This window comes from Polypterus senegalus, chromosome 9, assembly GCF_016835505.1.
Source record: "Polypterus senegalus isolate Bchr_013 chromosome 9, ASM1683550v1, whole genome shotgun sequence".
In the NCBI taxonomy this organism is placed as follows: domain Eukaryota; kingdom Metazoa; phylum Chordata; class Cladistia; order Polypteriformes; family Polypteridae; genus Polypterus; species Polypterus senegalus.
Genome location: NC_053162.1, coordinates 7,613,352 through 7,640,177, shown reverse-complemented (window position 1 = coordinate 7,640,177; position 26,826 = coordinate 7,613,352). Strand labels below are relative to the sequence as shown.

Genomic DNA, 26,826 nt, shown 5'->3' with positions numbered 1-26,826 from the left:
TAAAAAAATGACATCTTCAGTGACATGCTGGCTCCCATAAGCTGATACGCTTTCAGCAGGTTTTTCACAAGCTCGGTGTAATTCACTGCTCTGTGACTGTCAAGAAAATTCTGGACAACCTGCTCAAATGAGGGTGTGATTCAGTGGGCTTCAGTTTCCTTTTGAACTCCTCGTCAAGCATCAGTTCACGGATTTCAGGGCCAACAACAATCATTTTGGCTCCACTTTTCTGGAGACCTATATTTGAATGCTTAATTAGAAATTGCCTGGTTATTTAGACTCTTCCCCCGGTCATCCTGTAGGTCACCTTTTTAGGGCACCCCGATGTATTCCAACATTACAACACCAGATAGTGTGTGGTACGGTGTTGCCAGCCAATACGAGGGGTTGCTCAAAAATAACCGGAATTGAAAAAAAAAAAAAATTGTTTTAATTTTTACTTACTGAAACTTTAGTCTCCTTCCAAGTACTTTCCATGTGAATGAATGCACTTGTCCCAATGATTTTCCCACTGGTGGAAACATTTTTGGAATTGCTGAAGAGGAAGGAGTGTTGTCCAAGGCCTGTAGCGGTTTTTCTTTGACTTCCTCCACGGTACAGAAACGCTTTCCTTTGAGTTCTTTTTTTCATATGCGGGAACAAGAAAAAGTCAGACGGAGCAAAGATTAAGTGACATTTCCCATCGTTTGAATCTTGAAAACCTCTCAGTAAACCTGTGTTTTCCTTAAAGCTTCCACTTTAAAAGCAGTTTCAAGCATCACTACAGTTTCAGCAACTGTTTTCCCTAAGAGAAAACAAAATTTAACACTGACTCTCTGTTCTTTATGATCATCCTTCACAAAAATCGCAGAACACGTTTAATTAGCACCAAGAAAAACAAAACACAGAATGAATGGTGTAGACTGCCACAGAATACTGGAAGTGTGCGACACCTAGTAGCAAATTTCACAACTAAGTCGAGATTGCGTGCCAGGTACGGATTCAGGTTATTTTTGGGTACCCCCTTGTACAGTTCAATTGCTTAGAGTTTTCTTACTGAAATGACATACCTTATATATTTTTCTGACAGTCTTTCAGATTAATAAATAGTTGAACATCCCTCTTGATATTCTTAAATTTTGTCACTGTTTTGCACTACTGGTCAAATGTTTTAGAACTTGTTTTTTTTTTTTAGAAGAGGAGACTGTCCATTCTGCAGTAGTCCACAGTCAGATTTTCAAAGCCCTAATTTGTCCTTTAAGGAGTGGCTTTCTTACTGCCATTTGCCCTTTCAAACCTGTAGCACAAAGTCAATCCTTCACAGTAAAAACTGAGACTTGCTTTTAACGACCACCATTAAGCTGTGCTTGAAGCTGCTGTGCTGTGCGGCGCCTGTGATCACACAAGCTGGTGACCCACAGAAACTTGTCTTCTTGTAACAAGGGTCGTGACTTCGGGTCTGCCACAATTGCCTTTGGATTGTGTAGGACACCACTGTACTGACTGACACTTAGATTTTTTTTTTTTTTTTGTTTTGCAATTTCTCTAAATGAAAGGCTGACACTTCTAATGATGATAATTCTCTGTCTCATTTCATTTGTTAAAGGCTATTGTCTTGTAATTATCACTAAAATATTGTCCAAGTAGTACTTCAGAGGGTGTAGTAACACAGTATGGTCCAACTCTGCTTTAAGACAGACAGAGGGTTTTTAAGTATTTGATCCTGACTCTGGTGAGGAGGACAGAGGCTTGGATGTCACTAAGTCAGTTGAAAAACTGGAAGATGTCCTGTATTTCAGAAACAACGTTAAGTATCAGCTAACAACACTGTTTATTTACATAGCACGTTTCCATACATGGGGTGGAACCCCATTCTTGGGGCTCACGAGTTTACATGTTCTCCCTGTGTCTACATGGGTTCACACCAGGTGTTCTGGTTTCTTCCCACAGTCCAAAGAGATACCAGTTAGGTGGATTGGCAGCACTGAATGGGCCTGTGTGTGCACCCTGTGATGGACTGCAGCCCTGTCCAGGGCTTGTGCCTGCCTTGTGCCCTGTGCTTACTAGGACTGGCTCCAGCCCACCACGATCCTGCATAGGATTAAGCAGGCTTAGAAAATGGTTATTGGTATTTTCATATGTGAAAGCAGCTAAAAGTGTATTGCAGTATTAATAGCTAAACTGAGGTACAAAAGAAAGTTTAAAAAAAGAAATTACTATTTATAAAAGGTTATATAAGAAAATGAATTGGCAGATGAGAAAGGAGGAGTAGAAAGGGAAGAAGAAAGGGAATTTGTTATGGTCTTAATCTCCCATAATGCTGGTTTCATTTTAAACTGCAAGAATAGGCAGTATATTTATACATGTTATATATATTTTTTAAATTCATAAAGTAATTCTTCACTTAAGAACACTATTTCCTTTAAGAAATTAATTTACAGTATATACTGTGATTGTGAAACAATAGTATTTCAACTTGAGAAATACCAGACTTGACCTTTGAAAGGACAAAATCGAAGGCACGATGGAAACATATTGGTAAACTGTGTATTTGAGTGCAAGTATGCCAGTTACAAACGTGGAGCGCCAGCAGTGAGCTTCTTTTAACACATCGACTGCTGGACTGTTTACTACCAGGACCTTATATCTATCTCTCTCTCTCTCTCTCTATCTCTCTATCTATCTATCTATCTATCTATCTATCTATCTATCTATCTATCTATCTATCTATCTATCTATCTATCTATCTATCTATCTATCTATCTATCTATCTATCTATATATATATATATATATATATATATATATATATATATATATATATATATATACACACACACACATACACAGTCTTATGAATACGTTTGGGAACCCCACTCAGCCTGCATAATAATTTAATCTCCTTTCAACAAAAAAGATAACAGTGGTATGTCTTTCATTTCCCAGGAACATCCGAGTACTGGGGTGTTTTCTGAACAAAGATTGTTAGTGAAGCAGTATTTAGTTGTATGAAATTAAATCAAATGTGAAAAACTGGCTGTGCACAAATGTGGTCCTTTTTTAATTTTGCTGATTTGAATGCCTGTCACTGCTCAATCCTGATTACTTGCAACACCAAATTGGTTAGATTAGCTTGTTAAGCCTTGAACTTCATGGACAGGTGTGTCCAATCATGAGTGGTCAAAGGTATTTAAGGTGGTCAATTGCAAGTTGGGCTTCCTTCCCTTTGACTCTCCTCTGAAGAATGACAGGCAGCATGGGATCCTCAAAGCAACTCTCCAAAGATGTGAAAACAAAGATTGTTGAGTCTCATGGGTTAGGGGAAGGTTACAAAAAGCCATCTCAGAGGTCTAAACTGTCAGTTTCAACTGTAAGGAATGGAATCAGGAAATGGAAGGCCACAGGCACAGTTGCTGTTAAAACCAGCAGGTCTGGCAGGCCAAGAAAATTACAGAAGCGGCATATGCGCAGGATTGTGAGAATAGTTACAGACAACCCACAGATCACCTCCAAAGAACTGCAAGAACATCTTGCTGCAGATGGTGTATCTGTACATCGTTCTACAATTTGGTGTAGTTTGCACAAAGAACATCTGTATGGCAGGGTGATGAGTAAGAAGCCCTTTCTGCACTCACGCCACAAACAGAGTCGCTTGTTGTATCAAATGTTCATTTAGACAAGCCAGATTCATTTTGGAACAAAGTGCTTTGGACTGATGAGACAAAAATTGAGTTATTTGGTCATAACAAAAAGCTCGTTGCATGGTGGAAGAAGAAGAGCTGCTACCTACTGTCAAATTTGGTGTAGGTTCCATCATACTGTGGGGCAGTGTGGCTAGTTCAGAAACTGGGGCCCTTGTTAAAGTCGAGGGTCGGATGAATTCAACCCAATATCAACAAACTCTTCAGGATAATGTTCAAGCATCAGTCACAAAGTTGAAGTTACGCAGAGGTTGGATATTCCAACAAGACAATGAGCCAAAACACAGTTTGAAATCTACAAAGGCATTCATGCAGAGGGAGAAGTACAATGTTCTGGAATGGTCATCACAGTCCCCTGACTTGAATATCACCGAAAATCTATGGGATGATTTGATGCAGGCTGTCCATGCTCGGCAGCCATTAAACTTAACTGAACTGAGATATTGTATGGAAGAATAGTCAGAAATACCTCCATCCAGAATCCAGACACGACACTCATCAAAGGCTATAGGAGGACAGCGTCTAGAGGCTGTTAGAGTTGAGAAGGAGGCTCAACTAAGTATTAATGTCATATCTCTGTTGGGGTGCCCACATTTATGCACCTGTCTAATTTTGTTATGATGCATATTGCATATTTTTTGTTAATCCAATAAACTTGATGTCATTGCTGAAATACTACTGTTTCCATAAGGCATGCCATCTGTTAAAAGGAAGTTGCGACTTTAAAAGCTCAGCCAATGAGAAACAAAAATCCAAAGAATTAAGAGGAGTTCCCAAACTTTTTCATTTGACTATATGATATTTAAGTTCTTATCAGAATTTGTGAAAAATGTAAAGAAATATATTAGAAGGCAATTGTTTTATTATCTTTAGTAACTCTGTCAAAAATGTAAATTAACAGTTAATTACTTTATTTTCACCAGCAAAATGACATTCTTGGAAGCATGGCACAATGCAGAGTGAAGGTGTAGAAGCACATGTGCCACAAATATAACTTCTTCGCATTGTCCATGCTTGTTGCACAACACATGTTTAGTAGGTGGTGATTGTTTGCGCTTAGTGGACTGGAGAATGTCCATGTAGCACTGTTCTAAAAGTTGTGACAATAGAGAGACATTGTGATGAACAGACACCTGCTGGGCAGTGATCTGCATCACCACCAGAGCCTACAGGTTCTACGTCATCTGATTGATTGTCACTATCTTGATCACTGCCATTATCCTCATAGTCATCTTGTAACAAATCTAGTTGTTTCAAAACATCTGCAGCTTTATACGTTTTATGCGACAACATAACTACAGACTTACTATTTATAGCACTATTTTCATCAAGTTATTTCCTCAAAAAAAAAAAAAAAAATCTGTGGCTATCCACACATGGTAACATTAGATGGTAACATTATGTTAGATAACTGAGACGCAGCAGCAGAGCTCGCCAGAAGTTGGCTGCCTCTATAGTGGCTTCATACTTCGATACGAGTTCTTTTGTATGTCACACATTGACAGGCTTAATGAGATATGGCTTAACTCGTATCTCGTGTTCAGAGTGTTAATGTACCGAAGAATCTGTTTATAGATAATAATACTGTAATTCTTTGTATTTAAATAGTGCTTTTCTGACTACTTAAAATGCTTTAGCAAGTGGGGAGCCACTTCAACCACCACCAATATGTAGCATCTTCCTAGATAATGCAGAGGCAGGCATTTTTGCTGCATTATGCTAACCACACATCAGCTATTAGATGGTGAAGTGTTGAGAGAGAGAGAGAGACAATTAGAGACAGGGGATGATATGGGGTCCTAAATGAATAGGCCATAGAGGACAATTTAGCCTGGACATTGGGAGTACGCCCTGCTGTTTACGAAGGATGCCCAATGGATCTTATATGTTTACAGAGAGTCAGGACCACGGTTTTACAACTCAAACAAAGGACGATGCCATTTATACTGGCAGTCCCCGTCACAGCACTGGAGTATTGGGATCCACATTTAGAACCACAGGGAAAGCACACCATGCTGGCTTCACCAACACCTCTTCTAACAGCAACCCAACTTTTCCTAGATGGTCTCCCATCCATGTACTGGCCGGGCAAGAACATGCTTAGCGTCAGGTGTTGGACCAGTTCTGAAGTACATGTGATGGTTCCTTGCACACTGTTAATTATTCTTAGTACTTAAGCAATTTTTGTTTTCACAGAATTGTTATGAAAATTAATTTATAGCACAAGTAATGTTAACATTGCTTCATGTACTTTTTAATTCTTTTGTGTGTTTTTTTTTAATTTTTTTGCTAGAAAGGTAATGTGTGTTAACATTTGCTGTCTGTTTCAAGGTTAGTTTTTATCAGGATGTTCTTATACAGGTTTGTGCACTGTTCTGTTGTAATGACGTCTGTGGTTCCCTTTCAACCTTTTATTAATAATAATAGTATGTTAAGCTGACATCTTTACCTAAGGTCAGTATCTACTGTAGCTATTTACACAAAAGATTTTACAGCTGGAGGACAGGCAAGCTAAATCGCTTACTTAAGGTCAGACAGCCTGTCGCAGGTGATATATAAACTGAAAGCCTGGGGAGTTAAAGTCCAACACATTTAGGTGCTGCTGTGCTTCATATGTTTGTATGTTTTTTTTTTTAAAAGGAACAATATAGATTTTTTGTGATTGCAATTACACCATTCACCCACCAATCTTACAAACTCATTTATTCGGGGCAGGGTTGTGTTGAAGCTGGAGAATATTGCACTTATTCCATGAAATGAAATATTAATGTATTAGCATGAATTAAAAAAGGAAAAAAAGCATTTGATTTCAAATGCATGAAACGTTTTCCTTATTAAATTTTCAAAGCAATCAAGCACAAGAAATAACTTTCTGAGGACAATTTTTTCCTCATTAGAGTCAAAAATTATGATTTTCAAAAATCATAATGGCAAAACACATTTGCAAAAACACAGTGGCATTAGATTTTAAGTTAAATTTTAAATCCAAACAATATATTCGATCTCTTTTCACTGTTCCGTTATTTCACCGAGTAATAATATCCGGTTGTTAGTGTTAATGCGATCTTTACTATCATTTTTTTTGAGACTTTCCAATTTTAGTACTTACATTATCTGTAATCTGCTCTGCATGTGTATCACGGCAACATTTTTGAATTCTTTACTACATTTTACTTTGTCATCTACTCTTTGGCTTTTATATCCGGCCCCGGCCGTGGTTAAATCTCCTGGCACAAAGTCTTATCTCACTGGACTTGAAAGTATCTTTCTGAAAGTCTCGTCTCATCCCAGGATTTTTTTTTTTATTATAATAGAGATATATAGTATAAATATATATATATATATATATATATAGTATAAATATACAGTGTGTGTATGTGTATGTATGTGTGTATATGTGTGTGTGTGTGTGTATATATATATATATATATATATATATATATATATAGTGGAAATGGCCCGGACACAGACAGGCAGACATGTTGAAAGTCACCACCACACATTTATTTTACAATATTTACAAAGTCCAAAATTACTGCACACACAAACCCCAAGTCCCCAAAGTCCTGGCCAAACAACACTTTGCCTTTCTTTGGGCCGCCTCCACTCTTGCTCCTTCTGCCTTGTCCTGCTTCCACCCAACTTCAGCCTTGAATGAAGGGAGGCGGCCCCTTTTATCAGCACCCGGATGTGCTCCAGGTGAACTCCGGCAATCACCCACCGACGTGCTCCAGGTGAACTCCGGCAATCACCCACCGACATGCTCCTGTGTGGTGGAAGTGCCGGCTGTACTCCTGGAAGCTTTCCGGGTGTCCCTTCTTCTCTTCCCCCCAGCACTTCCTGGTGTGGCAGAAGTGCTGAGGTCCAGAGCTCCAAAGGGATTGGGGCGCCCCCTGGCGGTGACCACGGGCCCCTACAGGGTTGGGCTTCCAAGCCCTCAACCCTTGGCCCCCAAAGCAACCAGGGTGGCGGCCCCACGTGATCCCAGATGGGCGCACGCCCACTTCCGGTAACTCAAGGCGTCCCGGCCGGGTCGTCGCCCCTGGCATCCCTGACTATATATATATATATATATATATATATATATATATATATATATATATATATATATATATATATATATATATATATACATACAGTAATCCTCGCTATATCGCTTTGACTTTCGGCTTCACTCTATCGGATTTTAAATGTAAGCACATCTAAATATATATCACAGATTTTTCGCTGGTTCGTGGATTTCTGCCGACACTGTGTCTTTTAATTTACGGTACTTGCTTCCTCAGTTTGTTTGCCCAGTTGATTTCATATAAGAGACGCTATTGGCAGATGGCTTAGAAGCTACCCAATCAGAGCATGTATTACATATTAACTAAAACTCCTCAATGCTATAAGATATGCTTGATTATTCTTTTGACTGCTTAATTGTTTGCTTGTCTCTGCCTCTCTCTCACCCTCTCTGACATTCTCTGCGCTGACGGAGGAGATGTGAGCAGAGGTGCTGTTTGCACAGAGGCTGTTTGTTTAAAAGATACTGACGCTCCTCTAAAAAAATGCCGCTTTATTGCGGTGTTCGGCATATTTAAAAGCACACGTATTGATTTTTTGATTGTTGCTTTAATCTCTCTCTCTCTCTCTGACGTTTTCTGCGCCTGACGGAGGAGATGTGAGCAGAGGTGCTGTTTGCACAGAGGCTGTTTGATTAGAAGATACTGACGCTCCTCTGAAAAATGCCGCTTTATTGCGGTGCTTCGGCAAACTTAAAAGGACACGTATTGATTTTTTGATTGTTTGCTTTTCTTTGCGAGCGCTCTATCTTAAATTCTCTTCTCCTGATGCAGACACTCCTTTGAAGAAAAGATATATTTGCATTCTTTTAATTGTGAGAAAGAACTGTCATCTCCGTCTTGTCATGGAGCACAGTTTAAACTTTTGAATAAAGGGTGTTATTTCATGTCTAGAGGGGTCTAATAATGTTAACAGTGTGGGAGAGTTTATAAGGGCTTAAAATATATAAAAATAACTATACAAACATATGGTTTCTACTTCGCGGATTTTCATCTATCGCGGGGGGTTCTGGAACGTAACCCCCGCGATCGAGGAGGGATTACTTACACTTAATAGTTTTCAGGTAAGCCTGCAGGCTGGATTAGTGTTTTATTTTTTCAGAATGCCTGTTTGACCATGTCATCTTAAATCATATTTTACAGATTTTTTTTTTTCTTTCACTAAATTTTCAAATTGAAATGCATTACTTGTACTTGTTAATTTCTATTACTTATCTAACCCTTATTTTGACAAGTAAAGCTTGTGTCACATTACACAGTTTTTCCACAGTGATTTTCAGTGACAGTCTTCATTGTCATAATTCAGTGTGTTCTGGTGATCACCAGTTGTGCAGTCTGACATATTTGGCAACTCAGTCCAACTAGTCTGGGAATCACTTGGACAAAATGAAGCAGATTTCAATTTGGTCTTAAGTTGTAGGGGCAAGCTTTGTGTATGTGGAAGTTGACCACTGGTGAGCACTCGCCCAGATAATGTATAATGGTTACAATGCTTAAGGACCTGGAGTGTTTTGGACCAGACAAACAGGTAAGGGACTTGCTTATCAGTTCATTAAACAAATGATATCTATAACAGAATTGGGGAAGACAGATAAAAAAGGGCTGTGGTTGTGGCTTAACTCGCTGCAACTGTAAATCCTTCTGCATGGGCATCGTCTCTGTCAGGCAGATTTAGCCGTGTTGGCTTTCAAGGAAAGGGATGATCTCGCAATACTTTGGAAATATGAAACTGTGCTAAAAAGTTATTATTTGTTATACCCTAGTCAGGAAATAAGCCATGCCCGTACAACAAGATGAGCAGCTACAGTTGTCACGTTTGACATTCCTTCTAACTAGAAGTTGTACAGTGTGACGTTGACTTAAGTTAATTTAAACAAAAAACAGTTCAACATATTGCCACGGGAAAAGAGGTTAGAGAGTGAGTGATTGAATGAGCATACCTGGCTTCCCAGAAAATGCCTTAGAGCTTCACTTCAGTTTGAGGAGTAGCAACACTGTTCATTCTGCTGTCCATTATGGATTGTTTTCCCTCATTTCAGGTTCCAGTTACACACATTTACGTTGAATCAAATGCCAGAGCAGAATTTGAACCCAGACTGCTGCAGTTACAGTATTCTAGTATTGATGGTGTATTTTCTTCACTCTTCTTAAGCACTTGCACTACATTTGATTTGTAGTTTCTTTTACTATTTGCAGTGATTTAATTTTTTTAGTAATGTAGTATTTTATTATGCATTTTTTTTGTGTGCTTTATGGAAATGTTTTCTATTAAAGACGCACCTTATAAAATAAAAAATGAAATTATCAAACACATCCATCCCACCTGTCTATTACTAAAGAGCTTTCAGATTAATACTTTTTGGTTCTCATAATTACTCTTTTTTTTCTTTTAGGAAACCTAAGAGGTTTTGCAATGAGTCCCCAGCAGTTCTTTCCACCAGGAGCTCGACCTTCCTTGCTGGGTCCAGCGCCCATGGGGGTTGCTCTGAAAACTCCACGGATGCCCTTCTCCAATCGGCCATACCTTCCACAAAGTAGAACTTTCAATAAGGTAAGACAAGTATATATATATATATATCAAATGGCAGAAACAGCTGGCAGCTTATTCAAAAAGAAAGGTATCTAAGATTCTTTTGTTGGCTGTAGGCAACCACCTGGCTTAGAAAATAGGATCCTGCATCCAGGTACTTAGTAAATAGCCAAGACTTTAGATAGACAGAAATTTTGATGTTTTACAGAATCTTGGTAAATAAGTAAATACATAAATGTTATAGCAAACAAATATACACAAGAATAACTAAACAAGGAAAAAAAAATTCGAACTTTACTAAAGAAACAAAGAGCAGTCATAGTGAGGAATCAATTTAAAGTATCTGTAACTGATATTAGAAAAGTAACAAAACGTTCACAAATTTTGTTCATGTATTTTCACCAAAGAAGATTTTTGTGTTGGTTAAGACTTTATGTACTGAAAACTTCAGCCTGAACTTGGCAAAATGTTTTTGTTTTACATGTTATGTAATATTACTAATTTTAGTGATGAAATATTACCTTGAACATTTACATACAATAGTCAGTAACATAATATAGAGAAGTCATTAAGCAGATACAGCCATTCTTTGGAACAAGTAAAATTGATATTTAAATAATGTTAATAATCTTGTTATGTTATTCATTATTAGTTAATTATTTATTATGTTATGTTAACAATGTTAAATAATGTTTAATGTAGAAACTTCTGTTTGTGAAAATTATCCTGATTTACAAGTGGAGATCCATAGTACAAGGGTTTGACTAAATATATTGTGATGGAAGGGAAGGGTGAGTTGGCATCCTGGCTGGGACGGAGTATCAGTTAGCAAGCCATGAGGTCTTCATAATGAACAGTAGATGGGTGTGCCAGATGGGATGGTTGATGTTCCCTTTCCCAGTCCGTATGACATAATGGAAGGACAGAGGGGAGACTTCTTTACAGGGCCTTATGCTTCCCCAATATGCCAGGTGGCAGCATCCCACTGCTGTGTGCCCACCCATAGAACTGCAAGGGAGTTGTAGTCCGGTCTGGCATTAAAGAAGCCCCTCTGCCTCATCAAGGTGAGTTGGATTTGGGAAAGCAGAAGGACAGTGTACACCAGGGAATGAGTGGAGGAGGTAAAAAAAGATGAGAAAAATGAGAGTTCATGGTGATTGAAAATCCCCTAAAAAGGTACTTGATTTAATAAAAATAAGTTGTTTGAACATGAGACTTCTGCATCGTGTAGTTGTGTTTGGGATAAAATAATATTTTTTTTTTTTCAGGCAGGTTTTGTAACATTGCCAGGGTCACACAGTGGGGCAAATGAGAATGGTCATTTTTTTAGCATTTCTCTTCACTGTGCAGGTACACAGTGCTATAACAAGCTTCCAACTATAATAAAAATTGCATTACAAATTGCTTCAAAAACAAAATAAATTGTAGCTAATTATATCTCTAATGTTATAAGTCAGCCAAATAATAAGTAGTAATACTATATTTATACTCTGTATGCACTGTTGCCGCCCTTTTTTAAATGGATATGTACTCATTTTAACAGAGAGTTTAAATACTAATCTATTATAGTGTAGAATAGCATATTCAGATTAATTTTATAAGTTGCTGAATTATAGTGTGTGACTTATTTTTTTCAGTGTGAAGAACTTGGAGAAGTGGGAATTAATTGCCTACCTACTATAGCTGTATTCTTTTATGGAGACCTAGATGGATTGCATTATTTGAGCAGAGAAGAGTAGCAAAGTGTGTGGGAATCATCACCATTAAACTGTTTACTAAAATATTCCCTTCTTATACTCAAAAACAGTTTTTGACTTCCAGCTGTTGGCAAGTAAAACCAGTATTTGCTGTCTTGCCAAGCTATGCTTCTCTGTCACTCACCTGTTCTAATATACTGTATATGTGTTAAATACAGTTATTTTAATAAATATGCTTTGAGCAACTCCTTTTAATATGTGTTGTTTTTACACATTTCTTGGCAGTTAAAAGCCAAAAACAATAACATAAAAATATACTTTTGGTTTTAATACTGCCAACACACCTTAGGGCCTGACATACATTATAAAATTGTGTCAAGGACGCAGAGTGTCAGCCAATCGGAGCAGAGAATGTTGGCGTCTGCCTTTCCTCTGAGAATAACCCTTTGGGCAGGTTTATTAGTCAGAAAAAAATCTCAGCTTTCTAACATAAAGAGAATTTTACTAGCGAAGATATAGTAGCAATATTGCTGCCAGGATATCTAAAATAGGAGAGTCTTCTTTTGCTTTCCTAAAATTGACAATTTTCAGTAAATTGCTCCTTTTCAAAAGTAGTTTTGATCATGTTTCTGTAAAAATGAAATAATTTAAGGGGATATAATTCAAGTTTCTATAAATGATTAACAATCCAATATTGTAGGTTTGGTAAAATGCTGATTTTTCATTTATTTATTTGTGAAAACATCTAGCAGTAAAAGTAAATGTTTGTCTAACGTTTTTCTCTTCATTTATTTTAGGACTTTGTCAGGGTACCAGACAGAAAGAGAGAAATGGAACAGAGACCTTCAGCAAGTATTGGTGATGTCCAAAAGGAGCATTCTGTGACGAATGAGCTGATCAAGAAAAATTCAAGTAGAGGTATTGTTTCAGTGCTGTTGGTAAATTGGACCATAAATACAGTATACTATGTTTTTCTAGCATTTAAGGAATATTTTTAACCAATACCATGTCAAAATAAGTTTTTGTTTAACTAGAATTAAAATTGGAAAATAAAACCTGTTACTTTTTGCCTCCATATGTGCAATACAATTAATTATATTATAATTATAATGTTTTTGTTGAATACATAATAATTTCATTCATCTATTTTCTAAATCTGCTTATCCAAAGCAGGGTCACAAGGACATAGCAATTAAAAAATGGCAAAATACTATGACTATTAAATGACGTTACCAATCCCAAACATTTATCGATAATATACAATCACATGATTTTCCAAATGGGGCAGCACGGTGGCGCAGTGGTAGCGCTGCTGCCTCGCAGTTAGAAGACCCGGGTTCACTTCGTGTCTGCGTGGGTTTCCTCCTGGTGCTCCGGTTTCCTCCCACAGTTCAAAGACATGCAGGTTAGGTGGATTGGCGATTCTGAATTGGCCCTAGTGTGTGCTTGGTGAGTGTGTGTGCTCTGGCGCCCTGCCCGGTGTTTGTTTCCTGCCTTGCACCCTGTGTTGGCTGGGATTGGCTGTAGCAGACCCCTGTGACCCTGTAGTTAGGATATAGCAGGTTGGATGATTTTACAATACTATAGAGTGCTTCTATACAAATCATTTTTAATCATTTCCATGTTTTATCTCATTTACAGTAGTATTCTACAAATTATATAAGTACTTTATCTACTAATTACACATCCCTTCCCAAAAAAGCTGTATTTTAAGTAAAGATATTCCATTTTGCTGTGTGTATTAAACTGTTCCTTTTTATTGAAATTTAGTTAAAAATTCTTAATCAGCATGCTGTTACATTTCTGTCAAACATTTTATTTGTTTAAGAGAATAAATGTGGATTCTATTTTTTATACAATTTATGTAAAGATTAACAAAAACTGGGAGGAAGCCATTTTAAAAATTGGATGTTTTTGTGGTTCCTCCAGATGCCATTCTACATAATGTTTCATGGAAAAGAGAAAAAAAACTTGCAAAAGTTTGAGGCTTTCTTATGAATTTTAGCCAGATTGGACAGTTTTAATTGCAGTTCTGTTTACTATATATATATATATATATATATATATATATATATATATATATATATATATATATATATATATATATATATATATATATATATAAATAAATAAAATATATATATATATATATAAAATAAATATATATATATATAAAATAAATATATATATATATTTTTTTTTATTGGAGATGATGCTGTAAATCCAGAATGCCAGACTGAATGTTCAGAGGGATCCCAGGATGAACCAGCACCAAAGAAGCAGAAGCAGGAAAGGTAAAGTTTAATTATTGTTTGCGGCACATGAAACCTTCATTTTAGAAATTATTTGAATAATGTGTAACAAAAAAATGCAAATTCTGTTTAGTACATTTTTAATATTGTATGCAGAATTTATCTTCCAGAAGTGCTTCTGTATTTTAAAATTATCTTTTAACTTAGTTCTACCAAAATTAATTCAAAACTACTATGGAAGCTTGATAGTAAGAGGTATGAAGGAAAGAGTATAAAAGTTGGGAGCTGGTTTGGGCATATTGAGCAAAAGATGTAGGATGGTTGGGTGAAGAGGAAGGCGTTATATGAGACCCAGAGGGAGATGAAATTGTATTTAGAGATGATATCTAATGATGTGAAAGAATGGGTCTCATCCCAAAGGATGCACAGGACACTGGAGGAAAAATGTTTGAAGTCTATGGCTAATTTGGGTAAACCTAGAAAATAGCTATTAAATGGTTGATAATGAAAATGAGTACTTGTACAGTAGGATTGTATTGTTCTGAAGTTGAGTGCTTTATTCTAACCCTTGTATAAGTGTTCAGAGTAATTTGTTTGTGAATTTTAATGTTTTCAACTGAATTGGTTTCATTTATCATATTCAGACGTTATCCTGCAGGGAGAGAGATTGAAAAGAGTGGATAAATTTGAATATCTAGGATCAGTGGTAGACTGAGATGGAAAACTACATGCAGAGATAACCCACAGAGTGTAGTGTGGATGGAACAATTAGAAGAAGGTATCTAGAATATTTTGTAATTGAAGAATTAGGGGGAAGATTAAAATAAGGTTTTTAAAACAGTGGTAAGACCAGCAATGATTGATTGATTGATTGATAGATAGATAGATAGATAGATAGATAGATAGATAGATAGATAGATAGATAGATACTTTATTAATCCCAAGGGGAAATTCACATAATCCAGCAGCAGTATACTGATTCAAAAAACAATATTAAAATTAAAGAGTAATAAAAATGCATGTAAAAGCAGACAATAACTTTGAATAATGTTCGCATTTACTCCCCCGGGTGGAATTGAAGAGTCGCATAGTGTGGGGGAGGAACGATCTCCTCAGTCTGTCAGTGGAGCAAGACAGTGACAAAAGTCTGTCACTGAAGCTACTCCTCTGCCTGGAGATGACACTGTTCAGTGGATGCAGTGGATTTTCCTTGATTGCCATGAGTTTGCTTAGCGCCTGTCGCTCTGCTACAGATGTTAAACTGTCCAGCTTTATTCCTACAATAGAGCCTGCCTTCCTAACAAGTTTGTCCATGCGTGAGACGTCTTTCTTCTTTATGCTGCCTCCCCAGCACACCACCGCGTAGAAGAGGGCACTCGCCACAACCATCTGGTAGAACCTCTGCAGCATCTTATTGCAGATGTTGAAGGATGCCAACTTTCTAAGAAAGTATAGTCGGCTCTGACCTTTCTTACACAGAGCATCAGTATTGGCAGACCAGTCCAATTTGTCATCCAGCAACACTCACAGGTATTTATAGGTCTGTACCCTCTGCACACAGTCTCCTCTGATGATCATGGGGTCCATGAGGGCCCTGGGCCTCCTAAAATCCACCACCAGTTCCTTGGTCTTGCTGGTGTTCAGGTGTAAGTGGTTTGAGTCACACCATTTAACAAAGTCTTTGATTAACTTCCTAAAATGATATATGGAACTGAGACATGGACAGTGAAGGGAGCACAGGAGAAGAAGTTAGATGTGGCAGAAATAAGAATATTGAGATGGATGTATGGAGTTACAACCAAGGACAGAATAAAAATTGAGACAATCGGAGGTACAACAAAAGGGGGAGAGAAATCCAGGAAAGTAGGTTGAAGTGTATGGTCATGTGATGAGAAGAGACAATGAAATATGTTGGCAAAAGAAAGATGAGGATGGTGAATGAAGTACTGGGGAAGAGAAAGCAAGGGATGTCAAAGTGGAGGTGGACAGATAAAGTAAAAGAAGATCTGAAGGAAAAGGGCTTGACTTGTGAGGAGGTGCAGGACTGTGCTGTTTGGAGAACGTTGATCAAGCACATCGACCCCACATAGATGTGAGAAATGAGTCTACCACGACAGTTCTTCTAATCTGAAGATGGGAGCTAAAGCCGGACGATCACCCATGCTGCAGCTCCTATTTTGAATAAAGTCTTGAGACTGTACTTGTCTTCTCTATAAGTAACAAAGTACATGTATTTTCCTTGAAAACCTGGACTCTTCTTCGTGTCTCTCATGCAACTCGGTGACCTAAGCTTGACAATACCTGCTTAAAAAAACGACGCTTTTTAAACTGCAAAAAATATTTTATTTGAAAATAAGATCATTAGATGTAAGGTATGAAAATACTGAATGGAAACGAGACGTTAGATGTGACTTTTTTTAAAATAGAAATACAGGTGTGAAAATACTGAATGAAAACTAGTCATAAGATGAAGGTGTGATTACAAAATGTTTTTGCCCCATTTTTCTTCATTCTGGAATCAACTTATTCTAGGATTGTTAATTTTTCTTTCAGCGTAAACTGACGCCGTTTCTCTCCTTTTTTTTGTTCCTCTCAAAAAAAACTTTGAAAAGTGCTATGAAACTGAAACAGTACATTATCTGCACACAAAACAACTACCCATGCGGATGCTCAATGGAACACTGACACGGAATTCAGACATATGTATGATGTCATCCCTACATGCTCGCCAAGACTGGAAATATCGCAACAGACCGTCTTTCTCTTTGAGACAACCTGCTGCAGAGTTTCTGAGATTCTGCACAGGAAGTGCTGAAAGTGGCATTAAGTATTTTTTTTTCCATCACATTATTATCTTCGGTGGCCGTTTTTGGTGGAAAAAACATTTTGTTACAACAACATTTATTTATATAGCACATTTTCATACAAGAAGTAGCTCAAAGTGCTTTACATAATGAAGAATAGAAAAATAAAAGACACGAAAATAAAATAAGTCAACATTAATTAACATAGAATAAGAGTAAGGTCCAATGGCCAGGGTGGACAGAAAAAATAAAAAAAAAACTCCAGACAGCTGGAGAAAAAAATAAAATCTGTAGGGATTTCAGACCATTAGACTGCCCAGTCCCCTCTGGGCATTCTACCTAACATAAATGAAACAGTCCTCTTTGGATTTAGGGTTCTCACGGAAGGACTTGATGATGATGGTCACGTAGACTTCTGCCTTTTAATCCATCCATCATTGTTGGAGCATCATAATGCTTTGAGTAGGTGGCCACCACCACAAAGAAACCGGAAAAAGAAACAGAGAGAGAGTAGGGATCAGTACAGATTTTAGAGCCACCATGAATAGTTATTATGATGAATTGAACATATAGAGTATCAGGATTAAGTTAAAGTGAAGTTATAAAAAGGCCATGTTAAAGTAATATGTTTTCAGCAGTGTTTTAAAGTGCTCTACTGTATTAGCCTGGCGAATTCCTATTGGCAGGCTATTCCAGATTTTAGGTGCATAGCAGCAGAAGGCCGCCTCACCACTTCTTTTAAGTTTTGTTCTTGGAATTCTAAGGAGACACTCATTTGAGGATCTAAGGTTACGATTTGGAATATAAGGTTTCAGACATTGCGATATATAAGATGGGGTGAGATTATTTAAGGCTTTATAATCAATCCTGAATGACACAGGTAACCAGTGTAGTGATATCAAAACTGGAGAGATGTGCTCGGATTTTCTTTTACTAGTTAGGATTCTAGCCGCTCCATTCTGCACTTTTTGCAAACGATTTATGTTTTTTTTGGGTAGTCCTGAGAGGAGTACGTTACAGTAATCTAGTCGACTGAAAACAAGCGTGAACTAATTTCTCAGCATCTTTCAGTGATATAAGAGGTCTAACTTTAGCTATGTTTCTTAAGTGAAAAAATGCTGTCCTAGTGATCTGATTAATATGCAATTTAAAATTCAGATTGCAGTCAACAATTACCCCTAAGCTTTTTACCTCCGTTTTGACTTTTAATCCTAATGTATCCATCTTATTTCTGATAGCCTCATTGTATCCATTATTGCCAATCACTAAGATTTCAGTTTTCTCTTTATTTAACTTGAGAAAGTTACTATTCATCCATTCTGAGATACAAGTCAGACATTGTGTTAGTGAATCAAGAGAATCGGGGTCATCAGGTGCTATTGATAAGTACAGCTGTGTGTCATCAGCATAGCTGTGGTAGCTCACATTGTGCTCTGAGATAATCTGACCTAATGGAAGCATGTAGATTGAGAAGAGCAGCGGACCCAGGATAGAGCCTTGTGGATCACCATATTGAATATCATGTGTCTTTGAGTTGTAATTACCACAACTAACAAAGAATTTTCTCCCTGTCAGGTAGGATTCAATCTAATTTAAGACACTGCCAGAGAGGCCCTCCCATTGACTAAGGCGATTTCTAAGAATATTATGATCAATGGTGTCAAATGCAGCACTCAGATCTAAGAGGATGAGAACAGATAAATGGCCTCTGTCTGCATTCACCGCAAATCATTTACTACTTTAACGAGTGCAGTTTCTGTGCTGTGATTTGTTCTAAAACCCGACTGAAATTTATCAAGAATAGCATGTTTATTTAGGAGGTCATTTAACTGCATAATGACTGCCTTCTCCAGAACTTTACTTAAGAAAGGCATGTTAGAGATGAGTCTAAAATTTTGAGAGAGCCGAGGGTCAAGATTATTTTTCTTGAGTAGGGTTTTAACTACAGCAGTCTTAAGACAGTCTGAGAAGACCCCCGTATCTAATGACGAATTTACTATGTCAAGAACATTATCAAGTAGCACGCCCGATACTTATTTGAAATAATTTGTTGGTATTGGATCAAGGACGCAGGTGGAGGGTTTTAATTGAGGTATTATTTTTTGTAAATCAGGTAAATCTATCCTAGTGAAAGAATTTAATTTGTTTATAACAAAATGCTGGGGTTTAGGAGGATCCTTAGTGTTCGGGAGATATACTATGTTATTTCTAATATCGTTAATTTTTTGATTGAAAAATACAGCAATAGCCTCACAGGTTTTACTGGAAGTACTTAGGAGGCATTCCTTTGAGTTACCTGGGTTTAGCTGTTAATACTGAGATTTACATTTTGTTAAAACGAGATTTGTTTAACATAAAAGTATTTCTTATTCTGAAAATTCTGTTACTTAGGTGTTCACTTTAATGGGGTTTAACCTGACTCCGTCATCAACACAAACCTTATTTCCTGTTTAGGTAAAAAGCTGAAATTTGACAGGATGGTGCATTTGAGACAACACTCCAACAAAAGAAAAACTAAATACCCCAAACTCTTACAAATGCTTTGACTGATTTGACTGAAGTTTGTTGAAATTATAGAGAAAAAGACAATTAGCTGACCTGTGTTTTTCAACACAATAATAATAATACTGTAGCAAGGGAGATATTCTTAGGCACTGTGCCTCCTTTGGTGGTAAAATATGTACAATATTGTGGAGAAGTGGTGTGACCCCTTTGTGGTCCATCCTCGATGTGCTGCTATGCTCAGTATCACAATGGGTACAACATATGCCAGGAGCAATAGCATGCTTTGATCAGTTCAAACCCTTGCATATGCTCATTAAAATGGTCTCTCACAGATGGAACATAGAGGAGTTGGGCATTGCATATAATTAACAACATTATTTTTTTTCACTTGTTTTTTTCTATACAGTGCTTAACACTAGAATTACCAGAGCCTACGAAAAAAAACTTGTAAATCCGTCCCACCTTAAATTGTTTCTTAAAATCGTTCACAGCTCTCCACCAGCGTCTTTTTGTCATCTAAATGTGCTGATAAAATCAGGCAGCAAGCAGCCGGCTATTCCATCCCCCCACCGACTTAGAACGTGCACAAACTTCTCCCAGCTCTTGCCTTGATTGATTTTCTGGGAGTGAAGTGGAGTTTTAGAGTGGAAATAATAGATCATTGTTTGGAACACACGCATTTCATGTCTGTTCCATTTCTACAGTAATCTGTGTAAACACATTGTTAAAACAGAAACGTTTTTTATATTCTAGTAGTAGATGACAAAATGTAGGCATAAACTAGATAATGTATGAAGCCTGAAGTATCAAAGAAATACTTTCACAGAAGGTACAAATATAACACAACAATTGCGCTTTTATTCAAAAATATAACTGCAGAAACAAAAAGCCGCCTTAACATGCGACATTGACACCCGTTTATTATGACTGCTTCCGTGGCGCAATAGAATCAGCTGCCGACTGGGAATCAAAAGGTCGCGAGTTTGATCCTGCACCACTCCGTTTTGAGAAGTAAACTGCTCTTAGTCTTACTATTTTAGAATAAAAACATACATTTGATTTCAGTCTGTAACAGCCGGTGTAATTTATGATACTTGTAAAGGTTAGCTTTGTTTTTTGTTTATTTTTTAAGTCAGTTTTATTATCTCAGCCACATTCACGAGCCCAAACACATCCCACCCCCGCATCTGACACTGCTGTTTTCACATAGACATGCTATAACAGAGTTAAACTCCGCTCCCTTCTACATCGGAGCAAGAATGCACATGCACATCTGAGTTTTTTCGTAGGCTCTGGTAATTCTAGTGTTAAAGCATTCAGTTTATTGCATGGAACACATAAATTGCCTGTAAATATCAATGCTGAATGTAATAAGTTAAAGCAATCCGCAATTCAGTGTTACATTCAAAAACACTTTCCTATAAAATTGCGTTTACTCATCTTATGGGCAATTGTATGTAGCAGTTTAAGAGTAACAAGCACCAGTGAACTGGTTTAAAAAATATATATATATTGTATACAGAAAAAATATTCCATTACTTACATAGTAATTCTTATACATCCGATTAACCCTCAGCACTATGACTGAGTCCCGCAGTCTGTGGAAATTTGGTAACACAGCTTGTTCACAACAACAACAACAAGAACAACATTTAATTATATAGCACATTTTCTTACAAACAGTAGCTCAAAGTGCTTTACATAATAAAGAATAGAGAAATAAAAAACACAATAAGAAAACAAAATAAATCAACATTAATTAACATCGAATCAATATAATCTGATTTTTAAGACTAAGTCAAAACCACATGGCCCTTGGCATACAGCATGTTTTTTATGTTTTTATTTTAGCTAGGAGTGAATCCATTCATTATGGAAAGCGATTAAAAGGAAAAGACAAATTTTCAAGCTGAGACAATTGAAAGCTTCAAATACTTCAACTAGAAGTTCATATGCAGTTCAACACAGCATTATGATCTAATTATTGTAACATTTAATGTAAATATAAGGTGATTTTAGTTAAATGTTTATATCCCCATTTTCCTTATTTTTAATTATGGCATGATTTTTAAGTTCCTTTGCTGTTATATGTTCGATGATTTTAAGTGAATTTAGGACTACTATACAAAACAATACATCCATCCATCCATTATCCAACCCGCTATATCCTAACACAGGGTCACAGAGGTCTACCGGAGCGAATCCCAGCCAACACAGGGTGCAAGGCAGGAACAAACCCCGGGCAGGGCGCCAGCCCACCACAGGGCACACACACCCACATACCAAGCACACACTAGGAACAATTTAAGCTCGCCAGTCCACCTAACCTGCATGTCTTTGGACTGTGGGAGGAAACCGGAGCACTCTGAGGAAACCAAACCAAAACAATACAATACAGTTTATTTTTGTATAGCCCAAAATCACACAAGGCGTGCTGCCATGGGCTTTAACAGGCCTTGCCTTTTGACAGCCCCCCCCAGGCTTGTCTCTCTTAAGAAGATGAGGAAAAACTGGAAGAAACCTTGGGAAAGGCAGTTCAAAAAGAGACCCCTTTCCGGGTTGGTTGGGCATGCAGTAGGTGTCAAATAAAGGGGGTCAATACAATACATAGAACAGAACATAAGTAATCGTCAATATAATATAAACAGATTATTATATACAGAAATATTACAAGTACAGAGCAGTAGATGATATCCCATTATACGATTTGGATTTGTTCAGAGTCCTGGAGACCTCGGCCATCAAGCTGCCTTCCCCTATTGGCCATTCCACCCAGTGCTGGGCCAGCCAATCCTATGAAAAGACCCCTCTACCCGATGATTCCTGCAGTCCTCTATCAGAGATGACTTTACCTTAGGCAGGCAAAACAACTTGGCAAGTGGGCAGTGGCACAAAGTGCCACATTTGAGTACCAAGAATAGAAACAGAATAGGTGAAGCTTTAGTAACAAATTATAACTATCATATTATGTTTTACTGCTAACTGTACATTGCTCGGTGCCTAAAGAGAAAAAACCAGTACAGTCGGCCCTCCCGTAACCATAAGGAATTGGTTCCAGGACCTCCTACAGATACCAAAATTTGCAAATGTTCAAGTGCTTTGTTTTAAATGGCATATTTGCATATACTTTGCACATTCTTCCGTATACTTCAAATCATTACTTATAATGCCTACTATATTGTATCTACTATTTATATGATTGTTATACTGTAATGTTTAGGGAATAATGACATTGACAAGCATTACACTTTTAAAAACATCTATGTTTTGTATTCTCTTGTTGAGAAATTGCACTTTATGCTCCCTCTCAGACTTTGAGAGATTGCTCTAACCAATTAGTTGCTTTTAAAACCAATTTTAGTAGAACAAACATACAATGTCAAACCAAGTTCCTCACAGCACCTTACAGTTGGGGATGCCAACATAATGGCTTTTGTTTAAAGAATCGCAGGGCAGCACTTGCTGATGCGTCTATGCATTTCCCTTTCAATAAGAACAGATTTCTTCAGCTGAAACTTCAACATTTTATTTACAGTGTACTGATAACCTACACGCAGTCTTACGACCGATCCAGTACTAGCTTACACACGTTTTTGCAAGCAATTAGATAACCTAAGTTTAAAGCCGGTGCCCTGGTCAGGTGTCTTCGGGCCGATGTACAGACTCACTTTGATTGGTTTTTTTGGGGTATAAGTGGCTTAATGAAGTTCGACTTCAGTTTAAGATTTTGGTTACTAATTGTTGAGTATTCTTTGTTTGAGTCGTCTTTGTTTGGTCTTTATGTTCCAGAATATGCGTATGTCTTTTGTGTTTTGTTTAAGAGCTACAGTACTGTGGGAAGTGTAAGGATGGGAACAGTTTCCCATATTTGGCAGTTGGTAATGCTCCGAAGATGAGGTGGGATAGGTGAATGAAAAGGAGATTTCCTTTTTATAAAGGAGGCAATTGTTGGAGAATGGAGTCAGTCGATCACAAGGTAGAGCAAGGGTCCCTCGTGTGACCTGAGCTAGCCACTTAAAGAGCAGTGTGGTGGCTCAGCAGTTGGTTGCTATGTAGGAGCTGTATGTTTGCTCCCATGAGCCATTTTATTCAACTGTTATGGCAGCAGTCTACAGCAGGGTATGCACAGCAGATGTTATTGTAGTAGAACTTTTTTTTCCTATGTATATATTTTAGACCCATGGATATAGAGAGCTGACTGTATAATCTAAAATGAAATTGTTGTTTTTTTTTATTATTTTATTTATTTGTAGCTCTGAAGACCAGACGGCAGAAGAAATTGACTGTGATGAGCAAAAAAATCAGTGTGCAAGCAGTAAGACATCCAGAAGTAATGAACAAGGCGAGTCAACAGGTAAAATACATTTTTGTTCAGACTGGGAAACCAAACATTTAGCAAAACTGTGCTTAAAAAAATGTTTAGTCAACCTGAAGCATAAATCTATTCTGGTTATCTAATATGTTCAACTCAAAGAGAACTGTTTGACATCCTGTGTTAGAGGAAAAAAAATCATCCAAAGAATTACGTTTTATTTTTCAATTAATCTTTTTTTGTTTGCTTTTTTTTTTCTTCATTAGAGTGTACAGCTACTGAAGAGGCAAGTAGCATGGATGGTGCGGAGGCCTCGGAGTTTGCTGAAGAGAGCAGAGCATCTGAGGTGAGACGAGATACATAGACTGAAATAAAGAATGGTGCAAGATTAAAATCTACTGAATAAATCTTATGATACACAATTAATTGTGTATGTGCCACAGACTGCCAATCCATCAGTACCTTTTTTTAAACTCAATTTTCCAATGTAGGATAAAAGACTTTATGCCTGTAGCACTGAGTATAAGGCAGTTAACCTAAAATGTACATTTTTGAGTTGTGCTAGGAAAACGCTTTATTTTGAGAAATTCAGGATGGAAAAAAACAGCATGCTGCACCTTTCATTCAGCGAGGTTATCCATTTCTATTCTTTTTTTAACACACATACTTTTCATTTAGGGAATGCTGCTCTAGAAAATATTCCATAGAAAAAATGTATTGCTGTTGTCTGTTATTTACCTCATGTTGTTTGTATTTGTGTTCTGTTTTGTGTGTTGTGTTGTATTTACCCCATTTTGTGACACCCATTGCATGCCCAACCTGCCTGTAAGATATGGCGGGGGGTGTCTCTCTCTCTTTCCTACAAGGTTTTTTTTTCTTTCCTTCTTCTAATGGAGTTCAGGTTGGGGGGCTGTCAAAAAACAGAGCCTGTTAACGCCCATTGAGGCATTCCATGTACGATTTTTGGACTCTACAAGGAATATGTTGTTTGTCATATCAAGTTCTGCCCATTAACAGCTCATCAATTGGCAGACGTAGAACTTCAGGTCATATTGACATTGTACAGCATGTTTTGAGAGGGGGTAGCAATTAGAAAAATATGTGAGTTAATGTTTCTTTTTTTCTTTCAATTATTTTAATTTGATAGCTTGAATCAAAGATCAAGAGGATAAACAGCAAAGTTATTTTTTCACAGTGCATTTTACTTTTATTTACCCAGGGTGCCAATATTAGTGAAGGTCACTGTATGCATGATTAAGCAACACAAGAAAATAGATTTTTTTTTTCCTTGGATGCTTTTATATTGTTTTTTGTTTGTTCAGCATTGGCCTTCGTAGAAATGTATCAAAAACTTTTCTCTCTATTAAAAACACGGGATGTTTTTTTTTTTTCTTGTTTATTACTAAAGATGGTACAGGGAAAGTAACAGATGAAAACATACTGTAACTTGTGTAGAATACTCCTTTAATGTGAAGCAATTGCTTTCATATTGTTTTTTGTTGGAAATACAGTAAGTACTTGGCAATTTGTTGATAGTTTGCTGTAAAATTAATATTCTGTTCATCGTTGTGGTACTTTTTAAAAATTTGATTGCTGTATTTTAAATTATTCTGTTGAGACTGCCGATTTAGTTTTTTTTTTCGTTAAGCCACCAAATCCTCTCTGCTCAAAATTAAATGCCAACACTGTTCTGTGAATCCGAAGGATATTTAAGCAAACATGGCATCAGAACAAATATAATATGATTTGTTTGTGTGCTGTGAAGCAGCATATTTTTTAGATTAAAGCCAATGACAGCTTTATTTATAAAACATCTTTTCATTCATCTGATATACAGATTTAGCTTAGCAATGCTTGTTCTGTGTTTTAATATTTGTTCATTGTTTTGGACAGGTGATACATTAAAAAGCAACCTAAATGCTGTAGGCAATGCTAAATAGAATTATGCTGAAATTAAATGGTTGTTCTTAATGAGGTTTGTTCTGATGTTTTTGAAAGGTAGCCTGCATAACTCATGTTAGAGTGACATGTCCGTTAATTTGTGTGACTTTTCCTGACAAGTACTTTTTCCAAGTTTGTTTATTGCATTTAATAAGGGTTAGTATATCATATGTTTAAAAAATAATCAGAAAACCACTGTGAAAGGAATGGAGGTGGCGCAAATACCACAAGTGGTTGGAAAAGATAAAATTATTTAGGTGTGTTATTTATCTGTGTGTGTGTGTGTATAGATAGATATATACTGTATGTACTCACGTACAAGTTGGGTCTTGAAACCCGAAACATTGATCATAAAATCAGACCCCTACTTATACGCCCGTTCAAAAATACGACCCTTAAATTATTTATTTATTTATTTTTACATCTTCTTGCCTCCTCCAGTCTCGCACCAGTTTCAGACGCATCGGATTTTGTTGCCACAGCCCAGTTACCAATTTCTTTCGCCACTTTAACAACTTTAAATTTAAAACCAGCTTCATATTTTTTTCTGATCGAACGCTCCATCGTAGATAAGGGATGCTGTTACGATAAAGGTGTATGAGGGTGTGAGATACAAAAAAACACAAAACACTGCCAACTTTGCTTCAGAATAGTTTGGGTATTACCGTGTGGTCACATAGGCACAATACATAGAAAAACAAAGGCAGTGTGCTCTGTGGTTACTCTCTCCGTGGGTATTAGCATATCATAATTGAGTTTTCTGCATTCAACTTATACGACTGATATAAAATTAAAAAAAAAAAATTATATGGTAAAATCAAGCCCGACTTATCCGCAGGAGAACTTAAACACAAGTATATACGATAGATATAAAATATGGAGAATGAAAACAAACCTTCAAAGAGCCTGACACCAAACAAAGGATATTCTATGAAATAATAATACTGTATTAACAAAAGATTTTTCTATTTTTTGATAGAAAAAAAAGTTCAAAGCATCAGCACAGACACTTTGGAGAGCCTTCAGCAGGACTTCAAAA

The 26,826-nt window shown here is 37.0% G+C and overlaps 1 protein-coding gene across 2 annotated transcripts in view; it reads left to right on the top strand.

The window, feature by feature from the left end:
* Nucleotides 1-26,826, top strand: part of LOC120535094 (cip1-interacting zinc finger protein-like) — a 93,981-nt gene that overhangs the window by 28,362 nt on the left and 38,793 nt on the right. For both annotated transcript variants that reach the window (XM_039762664.1, XM_039762665.1), the window contains exons 4-8: nt 10,140-10,297; nt 12,771-12,891; nt 14,183-14,267; nt 23,788-23,888; nt 24,113-24,192. In XM_039762664.1, the coding sequence (XP_039618598.1) occupies nt 10,140-10,297; nt 12,771-12,891; nt 14,183-14,267; nt 23,788-23,888; nt 24,113-24,192 (545 nt within the window). The remainder of the gene's footprint in view (nt 1-10,139; nt 10,298-12,770; nt 12,892-14,182; nt 14,268-23,787; nt 23,889-24,112; nt 24,193-26,826) is intronic.